Source organism: Haliotis rufescens, unplaced genomic scaffold (genome assembly GCF_023055435.1).
Source record: "Haliotis rufescens isolate VD_foot unplaced genomic scaffold, xgHalRufe1.0.p SCAF_26, whole genome shotgun sequence".
In the NCBI taxonomy this organism is placed as follows: domain Eukaryota; kingdom Metazoa; phylum Mollusca; class Gastropoda; order Lepetellida; family Haliotidae; genus Haliotis; species Haliotis rufescens.
The window spans coordinates 4,055,504-4,079,304 of record NW_025963957.1 but is presented as its reverse complement, the minus strand read 5'-3'; the positions used below and the strand labels follow the sequence as shown (position 1 = coordinate 4,079,304).

The 23,801-nt window shown below is 40.1% G+C and overlaps 1 protein-coding gene across 1 annotated transcript; it reads left to right on the top strand.

The window, feature by feature from the left end:
• Positions 1-1,364: 1,364 nt before the first annotated feature.
• On the top strand, positions 1,365-21,781 carry LOC124147309. Its single transcript, XM_046517987.2, has 2 exons — positions 1,365-1,614; positions 20,583-21,781. Exon 2 carries the CDS (start codon positions 20,661-20,663, stop codon positions 21,723-21,725), a length of 1,065 nt encoding a protein of 354 aa, XP_046373943.2. The 5' UTR covers positions 1,365-1,614; positions 20,583-20,660; the 3' UTR covers positions 21,726-21,781.
• The last annotated feature ends 2,020 nt before the right edge of the window (positions 21,782-23,801 follow it).

Genomic DNA, 23,801 nt, shown 5'->3' with positions numbered 1-23,801 from the left:
TAGGTCGGAAATGGGTTTAGAACACTCTGGTTCACTCTGGCACACTAAAACTTCGTAGCGGTGATGTCCTGCAAACGGTGGCTATCTTTTGACGGAGTTGGTACAAGCAAACCCTTTGAGGATTCGAGGTCGGAGATGGGTTCAGAACAGCATTGGACACCAGGCACATGCAAATATTATAGAGGCGATGTCCGCAACCGGTGCCTACATTTGACAGCAGTGGTACAAGCAAACCATTTGAGGATTCGAACATGGTCAAACTCAAACATGGAACTCACTGGGACACATGTGGTGATGTCTCGCAAGCATTTCCCTTACGTTTGACGGCGTTGGTACAAACAAACCATTTGAAGATTCGAAAATGGTCGAAGTCGGACATTGGTGAAAACACCATAGGACACCCAGGCACATGTCAATTTCGTTGTGGTGATGTCTCACGAGCGGTTTCTTACATTTGACGCCGTTGGTACAAGCAAACTCTTTGAGGATTCAAACATGGTCGAAGTAAGAAATGGGTTTAGAAGATATAGGGTACACCCCGGAACCATCAATTCCGTAGCGGCGATGTCCCGCAAGCGCTGCATACATTAGACGCGTTGGCACAAGCAAACCATGTAAGGATGCGAACATGGTCGAGGTTGGAAATGAGTTAAGTAGCCCTCTGAAACTCTGGCACACGACAATGTTCTGCAAGCGGTGACTATCTTTTGATAGTACAAGCAAGCCATGTGAGGATTTGAACATGGTTTAGGTCAGAAATGTGCTTAGAACACACTGGGATACTCCAGAACATGCCAATGTCGTAGCAGTGATATGCCACAACCAGTGCTAAATCTTTGACGGCGCTGGTACAACCAAACCATTTGAGGATTCGAACATGGTCGAGGTCTGAAAGGCCTTTTAAGTAGCCTTGTTATGCCGCAATCGATGCCTTAATTTGTATGGCATTGGTACAAGCAAACCTTTTTAGGGTTCGAATATGAACGAGCACTGGAATGGGTTACGAACCCCCAAGAATGCTCCGGCACCCATCAATTTCGTCAAAACGGACCAGTGGAAGATAAAATTGTTAATTACATTATATAATTCTTATGTGCACTGTATTTATAATAAAGTGGGTTCAAGTAGGCTCGAACTAAATGACTCAGTGGTATGAGAAATCATAGAGCCCAACATCGCTGCACGCAGCTGTTTTGTTTATGTGTTTATTGCAGAGTGAGAAATCAATACAATGTATTTCGCCCTAAGCTTATGAGCACAAATTTCGATGCATTTTTTGTAAACATCCCAGTCTAATTTACTTGTGAGTGAGTGAGTGAGTGAGTTAATATTTAAAGTCACATCGGCAACATTTCAGCCATATCGTGACTAATTTACTTGTACCGGCTGTGTACACTGATAAGACACAAGAGTGTACAATTGCCGGTATACCACAACACATTAAGTGGTATGCCGGATGCCTAAAGAGGAGGGTTTGCGCTCATGTTTATTGATGGTCGATATAGTCTTCCCTCACACTATAAGCAGCGTACAGGATCAATCTGCTACTAGACATCACAGTCGCGTGAGGCATACCGAGTGAACCCTGTCATCCCTGTTCTCCCAAACTTGGAGGTAAGTTCGGTGATAACTGATTTATACCATTTTCGTCACTTCCAAAATAACAACAATGTTTGAAAAACATTTTGAACCTTATTTCAATTGTTTTAGTGGAAACTGTTAAGGTGTTTGACGGGTCCGGGTGTTCGCTATTCAATGTTTGTGTTTACTTTTCAATGTTTGTGTTTACTATTCAATTTTTGTGTTTACTATTCAATTTTTGTGTTTACTATTAAATTGTTGTGATTACTATTCAATGTCCTGGTGTTTACTATTCAGTGTTTGTGTTTACTATTCAATGTCCAGGGGTTTACTATTCAGGGTCCAGGGGTTTACTATTCAGGGTCCAGGGGTTTACTATTCAGGGTCCAGGGGTTTACTATTCAATGTCCAGGGGTTTACTATTCAATGTCCAGGGGTTTACTATTCATGAAGACATTGCTTCACGTGAACTAATTCCATGATGAGCGACCTTTGGGTGTGTTGTGTAGGAAAAATCATGTCTCAGAGGGATTACTAGAGATTGTTAACCCTCACACGAGGGAACGTCCCGAGGGGGCCGTATCTGGGATACAGATATGAACTCCATATCGAGTTACACAAACAGACAGTAGTTTTATAATGAGTCATACTACGGCTGCTGATGACGGGGATTGCCGCTTGAAGCGGCGCGGTTGGATTTCTCGAAGCAATACACAACAGTGTGGAGTTCAGTGATTCAATGTTATAGCTTCGAATGGACGCTTCATTTCGGTGACCCGACATATGCGAGGGGCGTTCTATAATTTTTGCAACTTGGGCATTTGTGTTTACACAAACAATGTCAACTTGCCATTACTTGTTAATGTCAAATTACGATATTCAATGTTCAGAAGTTTGCTCTTCCACGTTTTACTTGTTAATGTCAAATTACGCCATTCAATGTTCAGAGGTTTGCTCTTCCACGTTTTACTTGTTAATGTCAAATTACGCTATTCAATGTTCAGAGGTTTGCTCTTCCACGTTTTACTTGTTAATGTCAAATTACGCCATTCAATGTTCAGAGGGTTTGCTCTTCCACGCTTTACTTGTTAATGTCAAACTACGCCATTCAATGTTCAGAGGTTTGCTCTTCCACGTTTTACTTGTTAATGTCAAATTACGCTATTCAATGTTCAGAGGTTTGCTCTTCCACGTTTTACTTGTTAATGTCATACTACGCCATTCAATGTTCAGAGGTTTGCTCTTCCACGTTTTACTTGTTAATGTCAAATTACGCCATTCAATGTTCAGAGGTTTGCTCTTCCATGTTTTACTTGTTAATGTCAAATTACGCCATTCAATGTTCAGAGGTTTGCCCTTCCACGTTTTACTTGTTAATGTCAAATTAAGCTATTCAATGTTCAGAGGTTTGCTCTTCCACGTTTTACTTGTTAATGTCAAATTACGCTATTCAATGTTCAGAGGTTTGCTCTTCCACGTTTTACTTGTTAATGTCAAACTACGCTATTCAATGTTCAGAGGTTTGCTCTTCACGTTTTACTTGTTAATGTCAAACTACGCCATTCAATGTTCAGAGGTTTGCTCTTCCACGTTTTACTTGTTAATGTCAAACTACGCTATTCAATGTTCAGAGGTTTGCTCTTCCAAGTTTTACTTGTTAATGTCAAACTACGCCATTCAATGTTCAGAGGTTTGCTCTTCCACGTTTTACTTGTTAATGTCAAATTACGCTATTCAATGTTCAGAGGTTTGCTCTTCCACGTTTTACTTGTTAATGTCAAACTACGCAATGTTCAAAAGGTTTGCTCTTCCACGTTTTACTTGTTAATGTCAAACTACGCCATTCAATGTTCAGAGGTTTGCTCTTCCACGTTTTACTTGTTAATGTCAAATTACGCTATTCAGTGTTCAGAGGTTTGCTCTTCCACGTTTTTACTTGTTAATGTCAAACTACGCCATTCAATGTTCAGAGGTTTGCTCTTCCACGTTTTACTTGTTATTGTCAAACTAGGCAATCTAATGTTCAGAGGTTTGCTCTTTCACGTTTTACTTGTTAATGTCAAATTACGCAATGTTCAGAGGTTTGCTCTTCCACGTTTAACTTGTTAATGTCAAACTACGCCATTCAATGTTCAGAGGTTTGCTCTTCCACGTTTTACTTGTTAATGTCAAACTACGCTATTCAATGTTCAGAGGTTTGCTCTTCCAAGTTTTACTTGTTAATGTCAAACTACGCCATTCAATGTTCAGAGGTTTGCTCTTCCACGTTTTACTTGTTAATGTCAAATTACGCTATTCAATGTTCAGAGGTTTGCTCTTCCACGTTTTACTTGTTAATGTCATACTACGCCATTCAATGTTCAGAGGTTTGCTCTTCCACGTTTTACTTGTTAATGTCAAATTACGCCATTCAATGTTCAGAGGTTTGCTCTTCCACGTTTTACTTGTTAATGTCAAATTACGCCATTCAATGTTCAGAGGTTTGCTCTTCCACGTTTTACTTGTTAATGTCAAATTACGTTATTCAATGTTCAGAGGTTTGCTCTTCCACGTTTTACTTGTTAATGTCAAATTACGCCATTCAATGTTCAGAGGTTTGCCCTTCCACGTTTTACTTGTTAATGTCAAATTACGCTATTCAATGTTCAGAGGTTTGCTCTTCCAAGTTTTACTTGTTAATGTCAAATTACGCTATTCAATGTTCAGAGGTTTGCTCTTCCACGTTTTACTTGTTAATGTCAAACTACGCTATTCAATGTTCAGAGGTTTACTCTTCACGTTTTACTTGTTAATGTCAAACTACGCCATTCAATGTTCAGAGGTTTGCTCTTCCACGTTTTACTTGTTAATGTCAAACTACGCTATTCAATGTTCATAGGTTTGCTCTTCCAAGTTTTACTTGTTAATGTCAAACTACGCCATTCAATGTTCAGAGGTTTGCTCTTCCACGTTTTTACTTGTTAATGTCAAATTACGCTATTCAATGTTCAGAGGTTTGCTCTTCCACGTTTTACTTGTTAATGTCAAACTACGCAATGTTCAAAAGGTTTGCTCTTCCACGTTTTACTTGTTAATGTCAAATTACGCTATTCAGTGTTCAGAGGTTTGCTCTTCCACGTTTTTACTTGTTAATGTCAAACTACGCCATTCAATGTTCAGAGGTTTGCTCTTCCACGTTTTACTTGTTATTGTCAAACTAGGCAATGTAATGTTCAGAGGTTTGCTCTTTCACGTTTTACTTGTTAATGTCAAATTACGCAATGTTCAGAGGTTTGCTCTTCCACGTTTAACTTGTTAATGTCAAACTACGCCATTCAATGTTCAGAGGTTTGCTCTTCCACGTTTTACTTGTTAATGTCAAACTACGCAATGTTCAAAAGGTTTGCTCTTCCACGTTTTACTTGTTAATGTCAAACTACGCCATTCAATGTTCAGAGGTTTGCTCTTCCACGTTTTACTTGTTAATGTCAAATTACGCTATTCAGTGTTCAGAGGTTTGCTCTTCCACGTTTTTACTTGTTAATGTCAAACTACGCCATTCAATGTTCAGAGGTTTGCTCTTCCACGTTTTACTTGTTATTGTCAAACTAGGCAATCTAATGTTCAGAGGTTTGCTCTTTCACGTTTTACTTGTTAATGTCAAATTACGCAATGTTCAGAGGTTTGCTCTTCCACGTTTAACTTGTTAATGTCAAACTACGCCATTCAATGTTCAGAGGTTTGCTCTTCCACGTTTTACTTGTTAATGTCAAACTACGCTATTCAATGTTCAGAGGTTTGCTCTTCCACGTTTTACTTGTTAATGTCAAACTACGCCATTCAATGTTCAGAGGTTTGCTCTTCCACGTTTTACTTGTTAATGTCAAATTACGCTATTCAATGTTCAGAGGTTTGCTCTTCCACGTTTTACTTGTTAATGTCATACTACGCCATTCAATGTTCAGAGGTTTGCTCTTCCACGTTTTACTTGTTAATGTCAAATTACGCCATTCAATGTTCAGAGGTTTGCTCTTCCACGTTTTACTTGTTAATGTCAAATTACGCCATTCAATGTTCAGAGGTTTGCTCTTCCACGTTTTACTTGTTAATGTCAAATTACGCCATTCAATGTTCAGAGGTTTGCTCTTCCACGTTTTACTTGTTAATGTCAAATTACGCCATTCAATGTTCAGAGGTTTGCTCTTCCACGTTTTACTTGTTAATGTCAAATTACGCTATTCAATGTTCAGAGGTTTGCTCTTCCACGTTTTACTTGTTAATGTCAAATTACGCTATTCAATGTTCAGAGGTTTGCTCTTCCACGTTTTACTTGTTAATGTCAAACTACGCTATTCAATGTTCAGAGGTTTGCTCTTCACGTTTTACTTGTTAATGTCAAACTACGCCATTCAATGTTCAGAGGTTTGCTCTTCCACGTTTTACTTGTTAATGTCAAACTACGCTATTCAATGTTCAGAGGTTTGCTCTTCCAAGTTTTACTTGTTAATGTCAAACTACGCCATTCAATGTTCAGAGGTTTGCTCTTCCACGTTTTACTTGTTAATGTCAAATTACGCTATTCAATGTTCAGAGGTTTGCTCTTCCACGTTTTACTTGTTAATGTCAAACTACGCAATGTTCAAAAGGTTTGCTCTTCCACGTTTTACTTGTTAATGTCAAACTACGCCATTCAATGTTCAGAGGTTTGCTCTTCCACGTTTTACTTGTTAATGTCAAATTACGCTATTCAGTGTTCAGAGGTTTGCTCTTCCACGTTTTTACTTGTTAATGTCAAACTACGCCATTCAATGTTCAGAGGTTTGCTCTTCCACGTTTTACTTGTTATTGTCAAACTAGGCAATGTAATGTTCAGAGGTTTGCTCTTTCACGTTTTACTTGTTTATGTCAAATTACGCAATGTTCAGAGGTTTGCTCTTCCACGTTTAACTTGTTAATGTCAAACTACGCCATTCAATGTTCAGAGGTTTGCTCTTCCACGTTTTACTTGTTAATGTCAAACTACGCTATTCAATGTTCAGAGGTTTGCTCTTCCACGTTTTACTTGTTAATGTCAAACTACGCCATTCAATGTTCAGAGGTTTGCTCTTCACGTTTTACTTGTTAATGTCAAACTACGCCATTCAATGTTCAGAGGTTTGCTCTTCCACGTTTTACTTGTTAATGTCAAACTACGCTATTCAATGTTCAGAGGTTTGCTCTTCCACGTTTTACTTGTTAATGTCAAACTACGCCATTCAATGTTCAGAGGTTTGCTCTTCCACGTTTTACTTGTTAATGTCAAATTACGCTATTCATTGTTCAGAGGTTTGCTCTTCCACGTTTTACTTGTTAATGTCAAACTACGCAATGTTCAAAAGGTTTGCTCTTCCACGTTTTACTTGTTAATGTCAAACTACGCCATTCAATGTTCAGAGGTTTGCTCTTCCACGTTTTACTTGTTAATGTCAAATTACGCTATTCAGTGTTCAGAGGTTTGCTCTTCCACGTTTTTACTTGTTAATGTCAAACTACGCCATTCAATGTTCAGAGGTTTGCTCTTCCACGTTTTACTTGTTAATGTCAAATTACGCCATTCAATGTTCAGAGGTTTGCTCTTCCACGTTTTACTTGTTATTGTCAAACTAGGCAATCTAATGTTCAGAGGTTTGCTCTTTCACGTTTTACTTGTTAATGTCAAATTACGCAATGTTCAGAGGTTTGCTCTTCCACGTTTAACTTGTTAATGTCAAACTACGCCATTCAATGTTCAGAGGTTTGCTCTTCCACGTTTTACTTGTTAATGTCAAACTACGCCATTCAATGTTCAGAGGTTTGCTCTTCCACGTTTTACTTGTTAATGTCAAATTACGCTATTCAATGTTCAGAGGTTTGCTCTTCCACGTTTTACTTGTTAATGTCAAATTACGCTATTCAATGTTCAGAGGTTTGCTCTTCCATGCTTTACTTGTTAATGTCAAACTACGCAATGTTCAGAGGTTTGCTCTTCCACGTTTTACTTGTTAATGTCAAATTACGCTATTCAGTGTTCAGAGGTTTGCTCTTCCACGTTTTACTTGTTAATGTCAAATTACGCTGTTCAATGTTCAGAGGTTTCCTCTTCCATGTTTTACTTGTTAATGTCAAATTACGCCATTCAATGTTCAGAGGTTTGCTCTTCCACGTTTTACTTGTTAATGTCAAATTACGCCATTCAATGTTCAGAGGTTTGCTCTTCCACGTTTTACTTGTTAATGTCAAATTACGCTATTCAATGTTCAGAGGTTTGCTCTTCCACATTTTACTTGTTAATGTCAAACTACGCTATTCAGTGTTCAGAGGTTTGCTCTTCCACGTTTTACTTGTTAATGTCAAACTACGCCATTCTATGTTCAGAGGTTTGCTCTTCCACGTTTTACTTGTTAATGTCAAATTACGCTATTCAATGTTCAGAGGTTTGCTCTTCCATGCTTTACTTGTTAATGTCAAACTACGCAATGTTCAGAGGTTTGCTCTTCCACGTTTTACTTGTTAATGTCAACTTACGCTATTCAGTCTTCAGAGGTTTGCTCTTCCACGTTTTACTTGTTAATGTCAAATTACGCTATTCAATGTTCAGAGGTTTCCTCTTCCATGTTTTACTTGTTAATGTCAAACTACGCAATGTTCAGAGGTTTGCTCTTCCACGTTTTACTTGTTAATGTCAAATTACGCTATTCAATGTTCAGAGGTTTGCTCTTCCACGTTTTACTTGTTAATGTCAAATTACGCTATTCAATGTTCAGAGGTTTGCTCTTCCACGTTTTACTTGTTAATGTCAAATTACGCTATTCAATGTTCAGAGGTTTGCTCATCCACGCTTTACTTGTTAATGTCAAATTAAGCTATTCAATGTTCAGAGGTTTGCTCTTCCACGTTTTACTTGTTAATGTCAAACTACGCCATTCAATGTTCAGAGGTTTGCTCTTCCACGTTTTACTTGTTAATGTCAAATTACGCTATTCAATGTTCAGAGGTTTGCTCTTCCACGTTTTACTTGTTAATGTCAAACTACGCAATGTTCAGAGGTTTGCTCTTCACGTTTTACTTGTTAATGTCAAATTACGCCATTCAATGTTCAGAGGTTTGCTCTTCCACGTTTTTACTTGTTAATGTCAAACTACGCCATTCAATGTTCAGAGGTTTGCTCTTCCACGTTTTACTTGTTAATGTCAAACTACGCTATTCAATGTTCAGAGGTTTGCTCTTCCATGTTTTACTTGTTAATGTCAAATTACGCAATGTTCAGAGGTTTGCTCTTCCACGTTTTACTTGTTAATGTCAAATTACGTTATTCAATGTTCAGAGGTTTGCTCTTCCACGTTTTACTTGTTAATGTCAAACTACGCAATGTTCAGAGGTTTGCTCTTCACGTTTTACTTGTTAATGTCAAACTACGCCATTCAATGTTCAGAGGTTTGCTCTTCCACGTTTTACTTGTTAGTGTCAATTTACACTATTCAATGTTCAGAGGTTTGCTCTTCCACGTTTTACTTGTTAATGTCAAATTACGCAATGTTCAGAGGTTTGCTCTTCACGTTTTACTTGTTAATGTCAAATTACGCCATTCAATGTTCAGAGGTTTGCTCTTCCACGTTTTACTTGTTAATGTCAAACTACGCCATTCAATGTTCAGAGGTTTGCTCTTCCACGTTTTACTTGTTAATGTCAAACTACGCTATTCAATGTTCAGAGGTTTGCTCTTCCATGTTTTACTTGTTAATGTCAAATTACGCCATTCAATGTTCAGAGGTTTCCTCTTCCACGTTTTACTTGTTAATGTCAAATTACGCCATTCAATGTTCAGAGGTTTGCTCTTCCACGTTTTACTTGTTAATGTCAAACTACGCCATTCAATGTTCAGAGGTTTGCTCTTCCACGTTTAACTTGTTAATGTCAAATTACGCTATTCAATGTTCAGAGGTTTGCTCTTCCACGTTTTACTTGTTAATGTCAAATTACGCAATGTTCAGAGGTTTGCTCTTCCACGCTTTACTTATTAATGTCAAACTACGCCATTCAATGTTCAGAGGTTTGCCATGCAGTGTCCAGAACTGGAGATCACTGGTTCGCTTGTCGTGTCCACGTTTTACTCGTTAATGTCAAATGTAAGCTGATCCCGCACTCAGCAATATTCCACCTACAGTCGTTATTTCGAAATCCGTTATCTCAAAATGTACTGATATCTCAAAACTTATTCTTAGGTATACAAGTAAATTTGAATGCTTATCTAAAACAAATACAGCTGGACTCGGTCCCAACTTTGTCTTCACTTATAATTATTGTATACTTTTATGTCGAAGTTGGCATTTGCCACATTAAAAGCTTTGAGAAGTGCAAACAAGCCTTTCACGTAGCTGTGAGCAGTTCTCCTGGATACAGGCTGTGGAATCCAAAATGAAGTAAAAAACAGATCACTTGCAACATTGTGTAACTTAGTTTCATCAGCGGACTCCATGGGCATTAAGTGCAAACACACATCTGTCCCTGACTTTTTTCGAGCAAACAGTAATTAATTTCATGTAAATACTGATACCACATGCACACTACTCAGCTGTGATACGTAATACATATACACATGTACATTTGACAAACTTTTATTGAAATTCCTGCGGAAATACGTAATCATGTATGCAATCGGATTTCTATGGATCAGGCTGTTACTTGATCTATACAGAATTGTGCACTTGATAATATAAGTATTCAATCTGGCACACAGTTACTATTGCAAATAATTTGTTTCACGACCCCAATCAGACTAGACCTATGGCCGCCATGGCGGCCATTTTAAAAATGGCCACCATGCACATTTTAAACATCTCACATCTTGGCTAAAAATAGAGAGAGGAATTTTGGTGTCTATAAAAATGTTCGAGTTGCGTGTCCATGATAAATTGCGGCATGGTATCTCATTGGGCTAGCACTATAAATACGGAATTAGTCCGGACTAGTACAAGCAGACACGTGAGCGCGCGCGCACACGCACACACACACACACACACACACACACACACACACACACACGTAACTATATAAATGCAATAATCTTAACACAACGTTAGACCCTATTTCGTCTCAACGACCAGTCCTTGTTTTATCCCCTTAATGCCGAGCGCCAGGCAGGGTAACAACAAGTACAATCTTTTTAACGTCGTTTGGGCGGGGATCGAACCTTAGACCTTCCGCTCTACGGGCAGACGCTCTATCCACTAGACCACGGAGGCGGTCTCACTCTAGTAGTCGCCCAGGGTTAACAGTATAAGTGCGAACCCCGACTTCTTCATACTGTGCATCACACTATCATCCACTAAATACCATCCACACTCTCCTGATTTACACTATTCAGTGATATAGCTGTGATACAGTTAGCTGTCGCTTAGAGTGGGTAGCGAATTTACAGAGGTATTGAATTTGTTCGTTTCAATATGTATCGCCACGCAACTGTTACATTCTTCATAGCAGTGACGTTGAAAAAAGAGTATTTATTGATGCTATATGCTATTAGTTTGTTTTAACCCTCTGGATGCCGAGTTATTTTTCTGACGCACATTTTCCTAAGATCGGAAAAGTGAAGGTGGTGCGGGAATTGCGCTCACGCGGCACTGGATCTACCTCTGGCTATAAAATTACGCAGAGGTGGAGAATATTAAATTTCCTATTTGATGGTGTAGATTTAACAGTAAATATCAAACCGGTTTTAAAAAAAGACACTCCTAAGTGTTGTCCGAGAATATATTCTGCGTTGAAAAACAGTAAATTTCTCCGCTTTTTATCGTACACCGATAAAAGTACTGTGCGACCATTTTTTAAATTAAGAAGCTTTACGGAAACTGTGAGCGAGCAAAATACTGCCTAATATCTGAACGACATAACTACATATCAAATGCAGTTATATGCGTATGTATAACGACATACATCCAATTCCAAAAGTAGCATGCCGTAAATGACGAAAACTGCTTTTTCTCTATGACGTCAAAAGGTGACAGAGAGGTTACACACGTACAAAGAAAAGGGGACATGACTCCGCTATGCTTAGCTCTAGTTTGTTGTAACTCTGGTCACTTGGCGAGAATTAGCTGTGGGTAAGGACAATGTATTATCGTGGTGTTTTGTTCAGGAGGAACCAAACTATTCCAACACAAATATCGATATTGAAACTGTACACGTTTAGTTATAAAATATACCCATAAGAAATTATGAAATCGTACTTCATAAAAAGGGGGTAATAGAGAAATGGATGGCCCTATCTAACCTATAACTTAGTCCTTAGATTCCAACATTCTCCTGATTATGTAAGTGTAATTTGACTAATGTTGCATCATTATTAATGGAGCACAAGCCTTATCATCAAATGTAATGAAATACCCTAAAAATAACACCATTCCTTTTGACGTCATGGCTGGTTTTATGTCTTTGATAACGTCGGAAAAAGACGACACTGGTATTTTGATTAATATATATATCCCCTAACTTTCTTGCATGGTATGGAAAATCTCGATGTGTGGAACGGAATTTGACGCTTTTTCGACACAACATAAAATGACTGCTCTCACCTAGTAAATAATGTCTTGAATATGTAAACAATTAGATAGTTCACGTGTATCTTAATTGGACAAGACACGCACCTGTTTAACATCAATTTACGTAATAAAATTCCAAAAAAAAATATTTCAAAACAACCAAAATTATTTTTAATATCGGACAATATATATATTTGTTCATTATTATGTTATTATTTCTTACACAATAAAAGATTCGAAGAAAGCTCTATTGGTATAGAATTATCAGGATAATCGTATACGTTTGAACCAACGGGGTACCTGGCATGGGTTATATTTTTATACATTTTACAATTCCTGGAGAAATAAAGTAAACTGTTTACTATCCTGTGATCACAATATTGAAAAAAGGATGAAACCATTGATAATATAATGCAAAACGAGAGGAATAATTCGTAAATTGTTTGTGACTAACGCGCACCTGGCGAATCGTTAGATATCACTGTTCTCTGTATCCAACGACATAAAAAACAATTCCAAGACCAAGACATTTCAGAAATGTGTGCATATATTTTACCGAAAAATATTATCCATTTTGTTAAAGTAATATAGATCTATTCAAGTTTAGTTATAAAATAAAATGAAACAGCTATTCAAAGACATTGGTTATATCAACTTATGATATTGAGTATTACACATCCCAAGAAATACGTACATGCTGCAGTTACCTTTACGCTTCATCTTGTAACACTTGTCCAAAGGAAAGAAACATCGTATTTGACACTAAAAACCTATCAATTTGTTATGTAAACAATGTTCAAACAAACAGGAGATTATCAAAGGTTCGTTCATACATGTTGTGGCTTATATTTGCGTATGATGTCATTTTGAACATTGACAAATATCCAAAGGGAAATTAATAGTGTGAAAAAATGTATAAAACATATGCAAAAACTACATCATTACTGAAACTGTAAACAGCATGATACATGATCGTGTGCACTTTCATTCAAGGACATTCACCTCAAAGAAATTACCAAATATGTACAACAACGTTGACGTATGACATCACTACCTGTGACCTACTTTTTCAAAATGGCGTGTTCACTGTCAACAGTACGCGGGATTTTACGAGGGGACTTTCGTTGATTCAGGGATCGCATATACATAAATGTGACATGTAAGTAATCAGAAACATTCTGACAATCTATGTACTGTTATTTTTTGTCATAATTTTCATTGAAAAGAACCGAAATAGGCAGAAATTCCGATAAATACCGTTGTCGTTGTGCGTGATTTTGCGTCAGTCATGGCGTCACACAGGACGGTAACTTTGACAGTTTCTGTTGAAAATATCAAATCATTGCAATGTATCTATTTTTGATTCCCTAATTCTTCCTACGATTCTCTTCCCATGCATATTCTGACAATGTTGAGCCTATATCGTGAACGAATAGACGAATGGATAGCTCAAAATAGGAGAAAATGCTACACTGTGTAAAATCTGAATTTTTCTTTGTTTACATTTCAAACAAGTGCAGTTTTTCGAGCACAGCGTTCGTTTTCACACCTAACATATTTTGCTTGATTTCATCCAGCCACTTTGTATTGGTGACAAAGACCATTGGTCATTTGATTCTAAAATGTATGAGGAATTCAAGGATGTAAGTATCGCAGCTAAGTTTGAAATATACGCGATGTACAGGCGCCTCATAACCGGTGTACCTGAAACGTGATTTTGTAAACACTAGCCAATATGGCGGAACGTTCACTTCGGCGTTCGTGTTTGCGTATTTTCCAAAACATTCGAAACGATTCTCGGGTTATCGGAGACGTTTTGGAATGATCATTGTTGATTTCATAAAAGACAGATACCCGTGATCACTAATATGCTTTTTTTGAAATTCATTTCTCCGAGTAAATATCCTAAATATAGATTTCAAAACATGCTGTAAATAACGCCGTGAATGGTGATTTAGTAATGTGTAAAAAATGGCGACATTTACAATGTACCTAATTTTCAGAGGTCATTTTCAGTACTTTTGCTTGGCCTAAAATGCCAGTGGATGATATCACAGAACAGGAAATTTCCCACCTTATTCAAAACTGTGAAGTGTATTTGTGTTGGTGATGTATTTTGAATTTTATTCGACTTCAAAGTGAGGGTTGTAGAGGAAGGACATATATGTCCCTCTGGCATCCAGGGGGTAAGCACATTCTATTGACAAAGTCAAGATGGCTGGACAAGAGCAAAACATCCGTATCACTATGCTAGATCCCATTGCTACGAGTGAGTGAGTGAGTGAGTATAGTTTTACACTGCTTTTAGCAATATTCCAGCAATATCACGGTGGGGGACACAAGAAATGGGCTTCACACATTGTACCCATGTCGGGAATCGAACCCGGGTCTTCGGCGTGACGAGCGAACGCTTTAACCACTAGGCTACCCGACCGCCCCTCCATTGCTACGATGTACATTTGACGTCATAGGTTGGTGGGGTAAAACAGATGAATAGATGAATTCATGCAATAAATGAACTTATCGTTTGTTAAATATATATATTACGAAATACCTATGTATATTGTTGTACAAATAAAAAAATAAAATATATCTAGGCATCATCAGCTGCGAATGGTGGTATTCCTTACATTGTTGCGACCTGTGAAGATCCGAGTAGAGAATAAGTCTTCAGCAATAATATGTTTGTAGTAAGAGGCGACTAACGGGATGGGGTGGTTAGGCTCGCTGACTTGGCTGATGCATGTCATAGTCTCCAAATTGTGTACGTCGATGCTCATGATGTCAATCACTGGATTGTCTGGTCCAGACTCATTATTTATAGACCGCCGTCATATTGCTTGTTGTGGCGTTAAACAACATACACAAAAACAAACAAACAATCAAATTGGTGCAGTTTGGCCACGGACACAGGCGAAATAGAAGTATTGAAAATAGTAGCGGTCATAATCTTTCTCCTTGTCTTAACAAGAATGGCATGGCCAACAGTTGAACAGCGCATTGCAAGACTGAACCAATGGGGTTATGCTATAAGACGTATTTCTACTATTGTAGGGTATCTGCCTCCCATTAACAAAAGAATAACACATATATCATTAACACTAGTGTAGCCTTCTCCAAGCCCTGCTGGTTCTGGTGTAAGGGGGGCGGTCGGGTAGCCTAGTGGTTAAAGCGTTCGCTCGTCACGCCGAAGACCCGGGTTCGATTCCCGACATGGGTACAATGTGTGAAGCCCATTTCTGGTGTCACCCGCCGTGATATTGCTGGAATATTGCTAAAAGCGGCGTAGAACCATACTCACTCACTCACTCTGGTGTAAGGACAGTGTGTGTGTGTGTGTGTGTGTGTGTGTGTGTCATGGAAGTTGGTTAAGCATGGATTAAAGGAAGTCTCGACTCGACAAACTGGCAGTCCCATATGTCTGCTACTTCAAATTGTACGGTGTGCATCATTCTTAGACATGGGAGATATTGGAAGGACATTTCCAAATTTGACGCATCAGTGACAAAAATGTTTTCTGAATTCCCTAGTTTAAATTGTACCAAATGTTCCAGGTGAACAAGTGACTTCCATTTGCATGTGTTCGTGACGGCCTGGGAAGGATAGGCTCACCTTTTCACGAACACACGGTTTCATCACTGTTGATAATGATTGATTTCAATAAACACATGTTCATGATATAGTCGGAATCGTACCATCGATGCTGTTTTTGGCAGAGATCTCTTACAAATATGGAAATATGGGTTTTGTCATTTTGGATTACAGTTTGTATAACTATGTTACAATGTTTCTTTGGACTGTCATAAGTTCAAACGAGTTGACAGAACGCGGCTTTTTCGCCGATCTAACGTTTTGTTTTGTTTTGTTTCAAGTATATTTAGTGATTCATTGGAATATCGTCGTCGCCAGACTTGTTGCGACAGTGAGTTGAACCCTGAACTGCCGGGTAAAAGAAAATAAACATTTGAAAATGCCCACTTCACTCTGCTCCTTACGGTGTTCTGTGAAATTGTGACCCCCATGTTCCTTTAGACGTCACGTGCACGTCACGTGTTGTGAGATACTCACTGATAGGATACATGCAATACCGTGTATGATACCCGTATCCATTACATCACAATGAACAACCATTTCTTGTTTGTTAATTTTTAGCCACCATTAAACTCGGGTGTTTATTTTCTTTTGCCTGGCAGTTTATATGAGTGGAAAATCTACGATGGCGTATATACAAGATTTCTAATACTGTCTACAGTTCAGTTTGCCTGTATTCTAACACTTAACAATTAAGACGCGTTGTTATATAACTGTAGCAGACCCAGTGAGTTGTAAACACAACAATGCGCCCTTGGCACAATGGCAAGGCCGTGATACGCCCGAGGGTAGATCTTGTCACCCATGTCGTGATGTCCCTGATAGGAAGTGGTTGGTGACAGTGATCTTGTATATTCAATTTATGCATGCGTTCAAATTTCCATGACAGTCATATTCTGTACGTTTATGCTGTCTCATATAAAGAGAGGCGGGGTCGTCTAGTGGTTATAAAGAGAGGTCGGGTAGCCTAGTGGTTAAAGCGATCGCTCATTACGCCACAGGCCCGTGTTCCATTGCCACAGAGGTTCATTGCGTGAAGCACATATCTGGTGTCCCCCGCAGTGATATTGCTGGAATATTAGCGTAAAATCATACTCCTCAAACTAACATCATCTAAACGTGGCGTACATTTTATCAACTGGCCCTGACTGCTTAAAAAGAGACAACGCTTTAAGGTCTGTTGTCCGTTTTGAATCTAGTTCTAAACATTGTCTCTGTTTAATTAGGGTAATCGTTAGGTTATTGGAGTGGTATGCATCATAAACGTGTGAGTTAGCAGACAATCAAAAGCCTTTACTGGGCTTGCCGATTTGTCCAAGCCTAGCCCGTCAGTTTTAATACTGAAGAAGTGACAAGATCAATAACAACAATTCCTGACTCCCTAACACTGCAGCCTTCTGCATTACCCAGGTTGTCAGAAGGGCGGTATTCCCGGCAGCAAAGCCGGGTACTCTCCCAGTGTCAGTCAACAGATTGGGATGGTACCAAACTTAAGGCATCGACAACAATTGGGAGTCGGACAACTTGGTACTTGGGATGCAAGCGTGACTTTTGGAAAGCGAGGTACGCATATTTGCCATGTTTTTCCTGAATCTTGTCAATCACATTAGTGTCAAACGGGACAGAAAATATAATGATATAAATACTTTTCTTGGATTTATCAAAAAAAGACAAGATCGGATTTGTTGGCCTGGATAGGTCTGGGGCTGTATAAAGGCCTATTCCAAAGAATTTTGTATTTATCATTTTCCATGACGCCCTCTACATATTCTGGGTCGGACCATGGATGGACCTCTGTGTCAAAACCTCAAGCATGGCGGAGACAGTACTAGGAGGTTCGCGCCACTCCATCATGTCGCTTAAGACAGTGATTGACATCATGAGCATCGATCCACGCATTGGGATACGATGACATGCATCAACCAAGACAGCGAGCCTGACCACCCGATCCGGATAGTCGCCTCTTATGACAAGCACAGTCGCCTTTTAAGGCAAGCGTGGGTTGCTGAAGATTAATTCTAACCCGGATCTTCACCGGTCTATGTATTTATGGTAAATAATAAGAACAGTGACCATACACCGGGCCCTCGAGCTCATCAAGGATGCTAAATACAAAAACCTGATCCCAGCGACTCCACATATTCACATATTCTCCTCAACACATTCGGAATATTGATACATCTTTGAGGATCATGTAGGCTTAAGGAATAGATATATTCTTCAATGTGTTAGAGCACATGTATTTTTTTCTTCTTTGATAGGCATTTAGAAGTTGGAGAACTAAGTAAGCATGAAATTTTGTGAGCATAGTATTAACAAGTTTGGTATTAAAACTAAACCTAAAAAATGGTGACTTGGTTTTTTTTAGAATATGGATTCACGCATCAAAGTCATTCAAACGAGTTCTAACTAACAACAACAACCGACACACAGTTCCATGGACTTCAGTTCACATTCCACACATTCCCGTCTTCCCGAGGCAAGGGAGTTAACTGACTATAAAAGTCAAGTTTCCACCCTTGCCGAACTAGGCTGGAATTCCTGGGCTCGACCGTAGCGCCACCAGTGGTTATTACGAGTTATGTTCCTTCTAAGCCTCTCCTATGGACCAATCAGATTCCACCTCTCGTATCACTTGCATTTGTTTCAAACAAAATGGTGGCGCCCAGTCAAAACGATCTGATTGATAATCAAGATCTATATTGTGATAAAACGGGTCTTACATAGCGAAGTGCATCAAATCACGTGAGCACCTTGATTAAAAACATGAAAAGACTCGGAAAATATCTGTTGACAACGGGTTGGCGGTGCACATGCTTTGCAAATCCTGCAATCGACAGAAATCTGCACGACATTTTACAAACCGGATTTCGATTTCGGTGCGCGATTTTGATTGGACTATGCATAGACTCGTTAGCCCAGCCAAAATGTAACTCCATAATACCAGCCTAGTTCGGCAAGGGTGAAAACTGGACTTTTATAGTCAGTTAACTCTCTTGCCTCGGGAAGATGACACATTCCACAATGCGTGGAGTTTATACTCAGGGGGGCGCGAAATATATCCGCCCGGGGGAGATTTTATTTCAGAACAGATTCTCCGGGGGAGAATCTGTACCGGTATAAAATCTCCGGGGGGAGAATTTGTACGGGGGAGAGTTTATACCGTGACACCCGCAGGACACATATTAACCCCGGACCTCTTCTCGCATGTGGTAGAACATCTCTACCTATGGCGATGGCGTTAGATGGCTCATTCTAACCTAGGCGTTGAGTTCACGTGAAAACTATCGTCCCGGGGAGATCTTTGTGATAGTAGAATATCTTCAAACGGGGTAACACGCACACAGTGCTGTTGATGAGCAAGTAAGATTAGACACATATTCATGTCTAATTTCCCTGACCAAGAAATGTAAGTTAACTTTCTATATTTACCTGACAGACTGTTCTGTATGTACGTTTAATGACAAGCCCATATAGGCTAATATAGTCGTTTTGCTGTCATTGAAATACAATGTGATGGACGAATATATATGACGTGTCATGTATTGATTGTATAGTGTCACACTATGATGTGCTGCAGAAAGACCGTTGCGAATAGGGGCGATACATTATTCCAGCGACAGCTTCAAAACCAGGTATATTTTTATTCAAAGTTATGAGCCTGAAGTTTTAAAAAGAAAAACACGTTGCGACAATGTATTTTTCGTGGTAGGCAATGTTTTTGTTCATCAGTTTAAAGCTTAATTATGTTTTTCAAGAATTGTTGGGGACAATTTGGGGGGTGTTTTTTTCGCTAAAACCCCAGCCCCCAGGATACCAAATGGTCGGTTCCTAAGTAGAACGACACATACACGGTATGGCGTACACTTATGTTTGTCGCTGTGATGGTATTTGACTATCACATAAACTGCAGGTCAAAAGAAAGTATACACCCATGTCTACTAAAACTGAACCAATCAAGAAATGGTGATTCGATGGTGCTGTATTTGTGACGGGTGTTTGCCCGGCAGTTTACATCCAAGCATTGGATTTTCTACGTTTTCTGTGAATGCAAATACATGGGAATTAAAAGTATGGCATCTTTTGTGCAATATTCTCTTTCTCTTCGTTTTGACCTGAAAATGTCAATAGTAAATGTAAAACGCCAATACAAGTCTTGATTATCCCACGAAACAGATTCCATGAGGGCAAAATAGCTGTGAAAACTATAGGAATGGACCACTAAAAATCATCGATGACACCAGGTCTTCGCGAAAAGGGAAAACTGTTCTGTCCTTCCCATTTAAACTGTCATTCACACAATTTCATAAAAATAAGTATTTATTGCCTGGCGCCGACCCTCGCATATATTTTATACACACGATAACGTTAAAAATACCTCTCAGCCACACGATTTATCACGATAGAACACGGCAAGCCTATAGTACACTGGATAACCGAGGATGTATGCCATATGGGATTTACAATGACCTATAACACTATTGGTTAGAAGTTACGTTATGATAAATACAGATGTAATGGCACACAGACATGGCGACCGACGTGTTGCTTTGTTTGTTGTTTAACACCGCAATCATCAATATCCCCGCTATACGACGGCGGTCTGTAACTTTTAGCACAGAATAACATGGCTCTACAGTTGTTTATCCCCAGCTCGTTAAAATGCTGGAATGTTTTCCCATTGCTGAAATAATGCTTAAAGGGCGTAAAACCCAACTCACTCACTAACTCATGAATTCATCTGCAGTTGTCATTTCCTATACAATATCTTTCTGGTTCACAACAATACAATGCCGAGGTGGCCAGGTGACCTTGTACCGTCAGTCATTATGAAAGTCAAAGTTAGTCGTACACAATCCGTTCCTACTGTTTCAGCTGCTTGCCTGGATATCATAGCCCAGCAGGACACCTTCAACAGACGTCTCTTTAGTCCAGTCAGTCAGGAAAGCAAGTATGCTAGGATACATCACCAGGTCAAAGCTTGTCGCAATGTTGTGGTTGGCATGTGTGATAACAACTGTTCTGTACATTGCTTCAAGCAGAAATAAGCCCATGAAACAAAATACCATGGTGCTGGTCGACACACATAAGAAAGAACACCGTGACGGAAGTCCACAGTCCGGAGAGCAGGACAAAGTCCGGACAATCTCAGGTACCTCGGAGCATGTCTTGCTCGTGCTTTTCTCCACGTGGATTAACAAAAAGGGGAAAGAGCACGTGCAGCGTAGTGTGCTTGGAACATGGCGGACCTGGCTGACGCACATCAAACCAGTGTTGCTGACGGACGACCCGGGTGCAAGGCTGAACGCTGAGAAGTCCGGGTGGCAGGTGAGGGGGGTGGGGGAGACAGGGTGTGGCAATACCAGCATGCCCACTCTGAGAGGCATGTTCAATGACATTATCGCACAGTATAAAGGAACCGCAGACCTATTTGGGTTTGCAAACGGTGATCTGGTTTTTGACGATGGCCTGCTTACCACAATGCAGGCACTTGTTAAACAGGAGAGGGATGTATTGAGGTCACGGCCTGTGATGGTGTTGGGTAAGAGGACGAACGTGGACATGAAGGGCAACGTCACTGTCACCGACGTCAGTCAGGTGAAAGGTCACGCATCACGTGGACGCTACCCCGGAGAGGGTTCTTCTGACTTCTTCTTCACGAATCACCTGTTTCCGTGGGATCGCGTACCAGAGATTGTCATTGGACGAGTAGGATTCGGAATGTGGATTGTGGCATATGCGCGAGCGAATAACGTGACCCTTTATGACGTCACGAAGACTGTGACTGCAATTCATATGACGACAAAAGAAGGTATTTTTGAATCCGGTAAAAGTGCCAATGCTTGGTGTAATCATAAGTTGGTAAACGCCAATCACATGCCGCCAAAGAACTATGCGTGTGGTTGGATTAATTGTGCAAGGAGACGTTCCATGTACTCGGCCGACGGCTCTGTTACCTTCACTGATGTTAAAAACAGTACCCTAATGAAAGGATGTCATTTGTGTGGATATAACTAAAATTGATATATACTCTTAAAAAAAGAAACTTGACACTGACTTTCAAAATGTAATATAATGCGATTGTTTCAAAATAGGACACAGAAACCATAATTGAAACACTGTTTGAAGACCAATGTACACAATGTTCAAAACATTAATCGTGTCACCTAGACAGACACACGTACACGATGCAGTTAATGTCACAGGGGTTCAGAAAATGTCAGTATCGGTTTGCCCACCACGTGCATCAATCACCGCTTGACACCGACGACCCATAGATGCAATCAAGTTGTCAATAACACGCTGTTGGATGGGCTGCAATTCACGCTGAAGTGCATCAAGAAGCGCCGGAAGTGTTTGGGGCGGTGGATTCCTTCTGCGAACGCGTCGATCCAACTCGTCCCACAGATGCTCAATCGGGGACAAATCTGGTGACCGGGCTGGCCAAGGTAATGTCTGGATGTTGTTGTGCTGTAAGAAGTCCTGACAAACACGTGCAATATGCGGTCGAGCGTTGTCCTGCTGGAACTGTCCGCCATGAACGTTGACGTGAGGAAGAACGTAAGGCTGTAGGATCAAGTCTCTGTAACGCACACCTGCAAATGCACCTGCCACATGCACGAGAGGCGTCCTACCACCGTGATGAATTCCGGCCCATACCATGCCACTCCCGCCGCCAAATGGGACCTGCTGCACACAGTTGGGGGCGTAACGTTCACCCCGACGTCTGTAGACACGTGCGCGCCCATCAGCACGCGTGAGTAGGAAACGGGACTCGTCAGTAAACAGTACATTTCTCCACCTTGCACGTGCCCATCTAACCCTCTGTTGGCACCAAAGCAGACGGTCCGCCAGATGACGTGGGGTCAATACATGATGTCGAACAGGTCTTCGTGCAAAAAGTCCAGCCTTCCTCAGTCTGTTGCGTACCGTTTGATCTGATATTCTGCGTACCCCAGGGATCTGTGTGGTTGTAGACGTGGCTGTGGTAGTGCGGTCTCGGAGGTGTCGCAGCCGGATGTATCGACCTTGGTCTGAAGTCAACTCTGTTGGTGTTGTTGTATCGGGTCCACAGTGCGGAGATTGTCTGTCTAGATACGCCAAAGTGCCTGGCCACTTCTTGCTGAATTGCTCCAGCTTGTAATCTCCCAATGACGTTGTTCCGTTGAGCTGCATTCAGTCTTGGCATTCTGTCACCGCCTCTGCTGCCGTTATAATGACTGTATGAACAGCCGTTGATGTGGATGTTCATACCCATTCAGCAGGGGGGCCTGCATCCCTAAATGCAGGATCCTGTGCTGCTCGTTTTTTACAGGCGGTTGCTTTTGGGTGAAGCTGTAAAATTGATCCCCAAACGCTACGTTTATGTGCTTTGCATGTGTTTTCGCGAATTATAGACACATCATCTTTTTGTTTGGCTTATTTGGTTCTCATTTAATGTAATTATTTTAGATATTTGGCAAAAGGTGGTTTTTTTTAAGAGTATATTTGCCATGAACATCCGGGTTACAATTGGTCTTCACAACTCAGGCTTGTCGAAAGAGGCGACTAACGGGGTCAGGCTAGGTGACTTGATTGATGGTTGTGATCGAATCCCAGTTGCGTAAATGTGTGCTCATTTTGTCAATCACTTATATTTGTTTTACGCATTTTTGAACACTGATTGGTTAACTGTGATCTATAAAGATTTCGACAAAGGGCGCATGTTAATTAATTTCTTCAGCCTAAACAAACAGACAAAAAGAACGGCGGAGCTCATCGGATGTCGTCATTTGGAAATACACCTGATGGTTGTTGTTTAATAATTAAAAAAAGTATCCATGCAGTGAAAGCATTTTCGGATTTCGGATGGCGTCGATAATACGATTACTACTCCCTTGTTGTCATCCACGTTTTCTGGTATAACCCTACACTTGTGTATTTGTCGTCATTCACTTGATGCTCTGTTAATGAATTTATTACGGGTATAATTAGTGGTAGCACCACTTAGATTACCTGACAAAGGTTCCCATTTGGCATTTATTGTGTCTGGGGTAATTATTCAATCTAAATACAGGTTTGAAGTGAGGTGAAATGTGTGTTATGTAATATGCG

What these genes read in the sequence shown, in the direction of transcription:
- LOC124147309 (XM_046517987.2), top strand. Translation starts at nt 20,661, where the DNA reads ATGCTAGGATACATCACCAGGTCAAAGCTTGTCGCAATGTTGTGGTTG.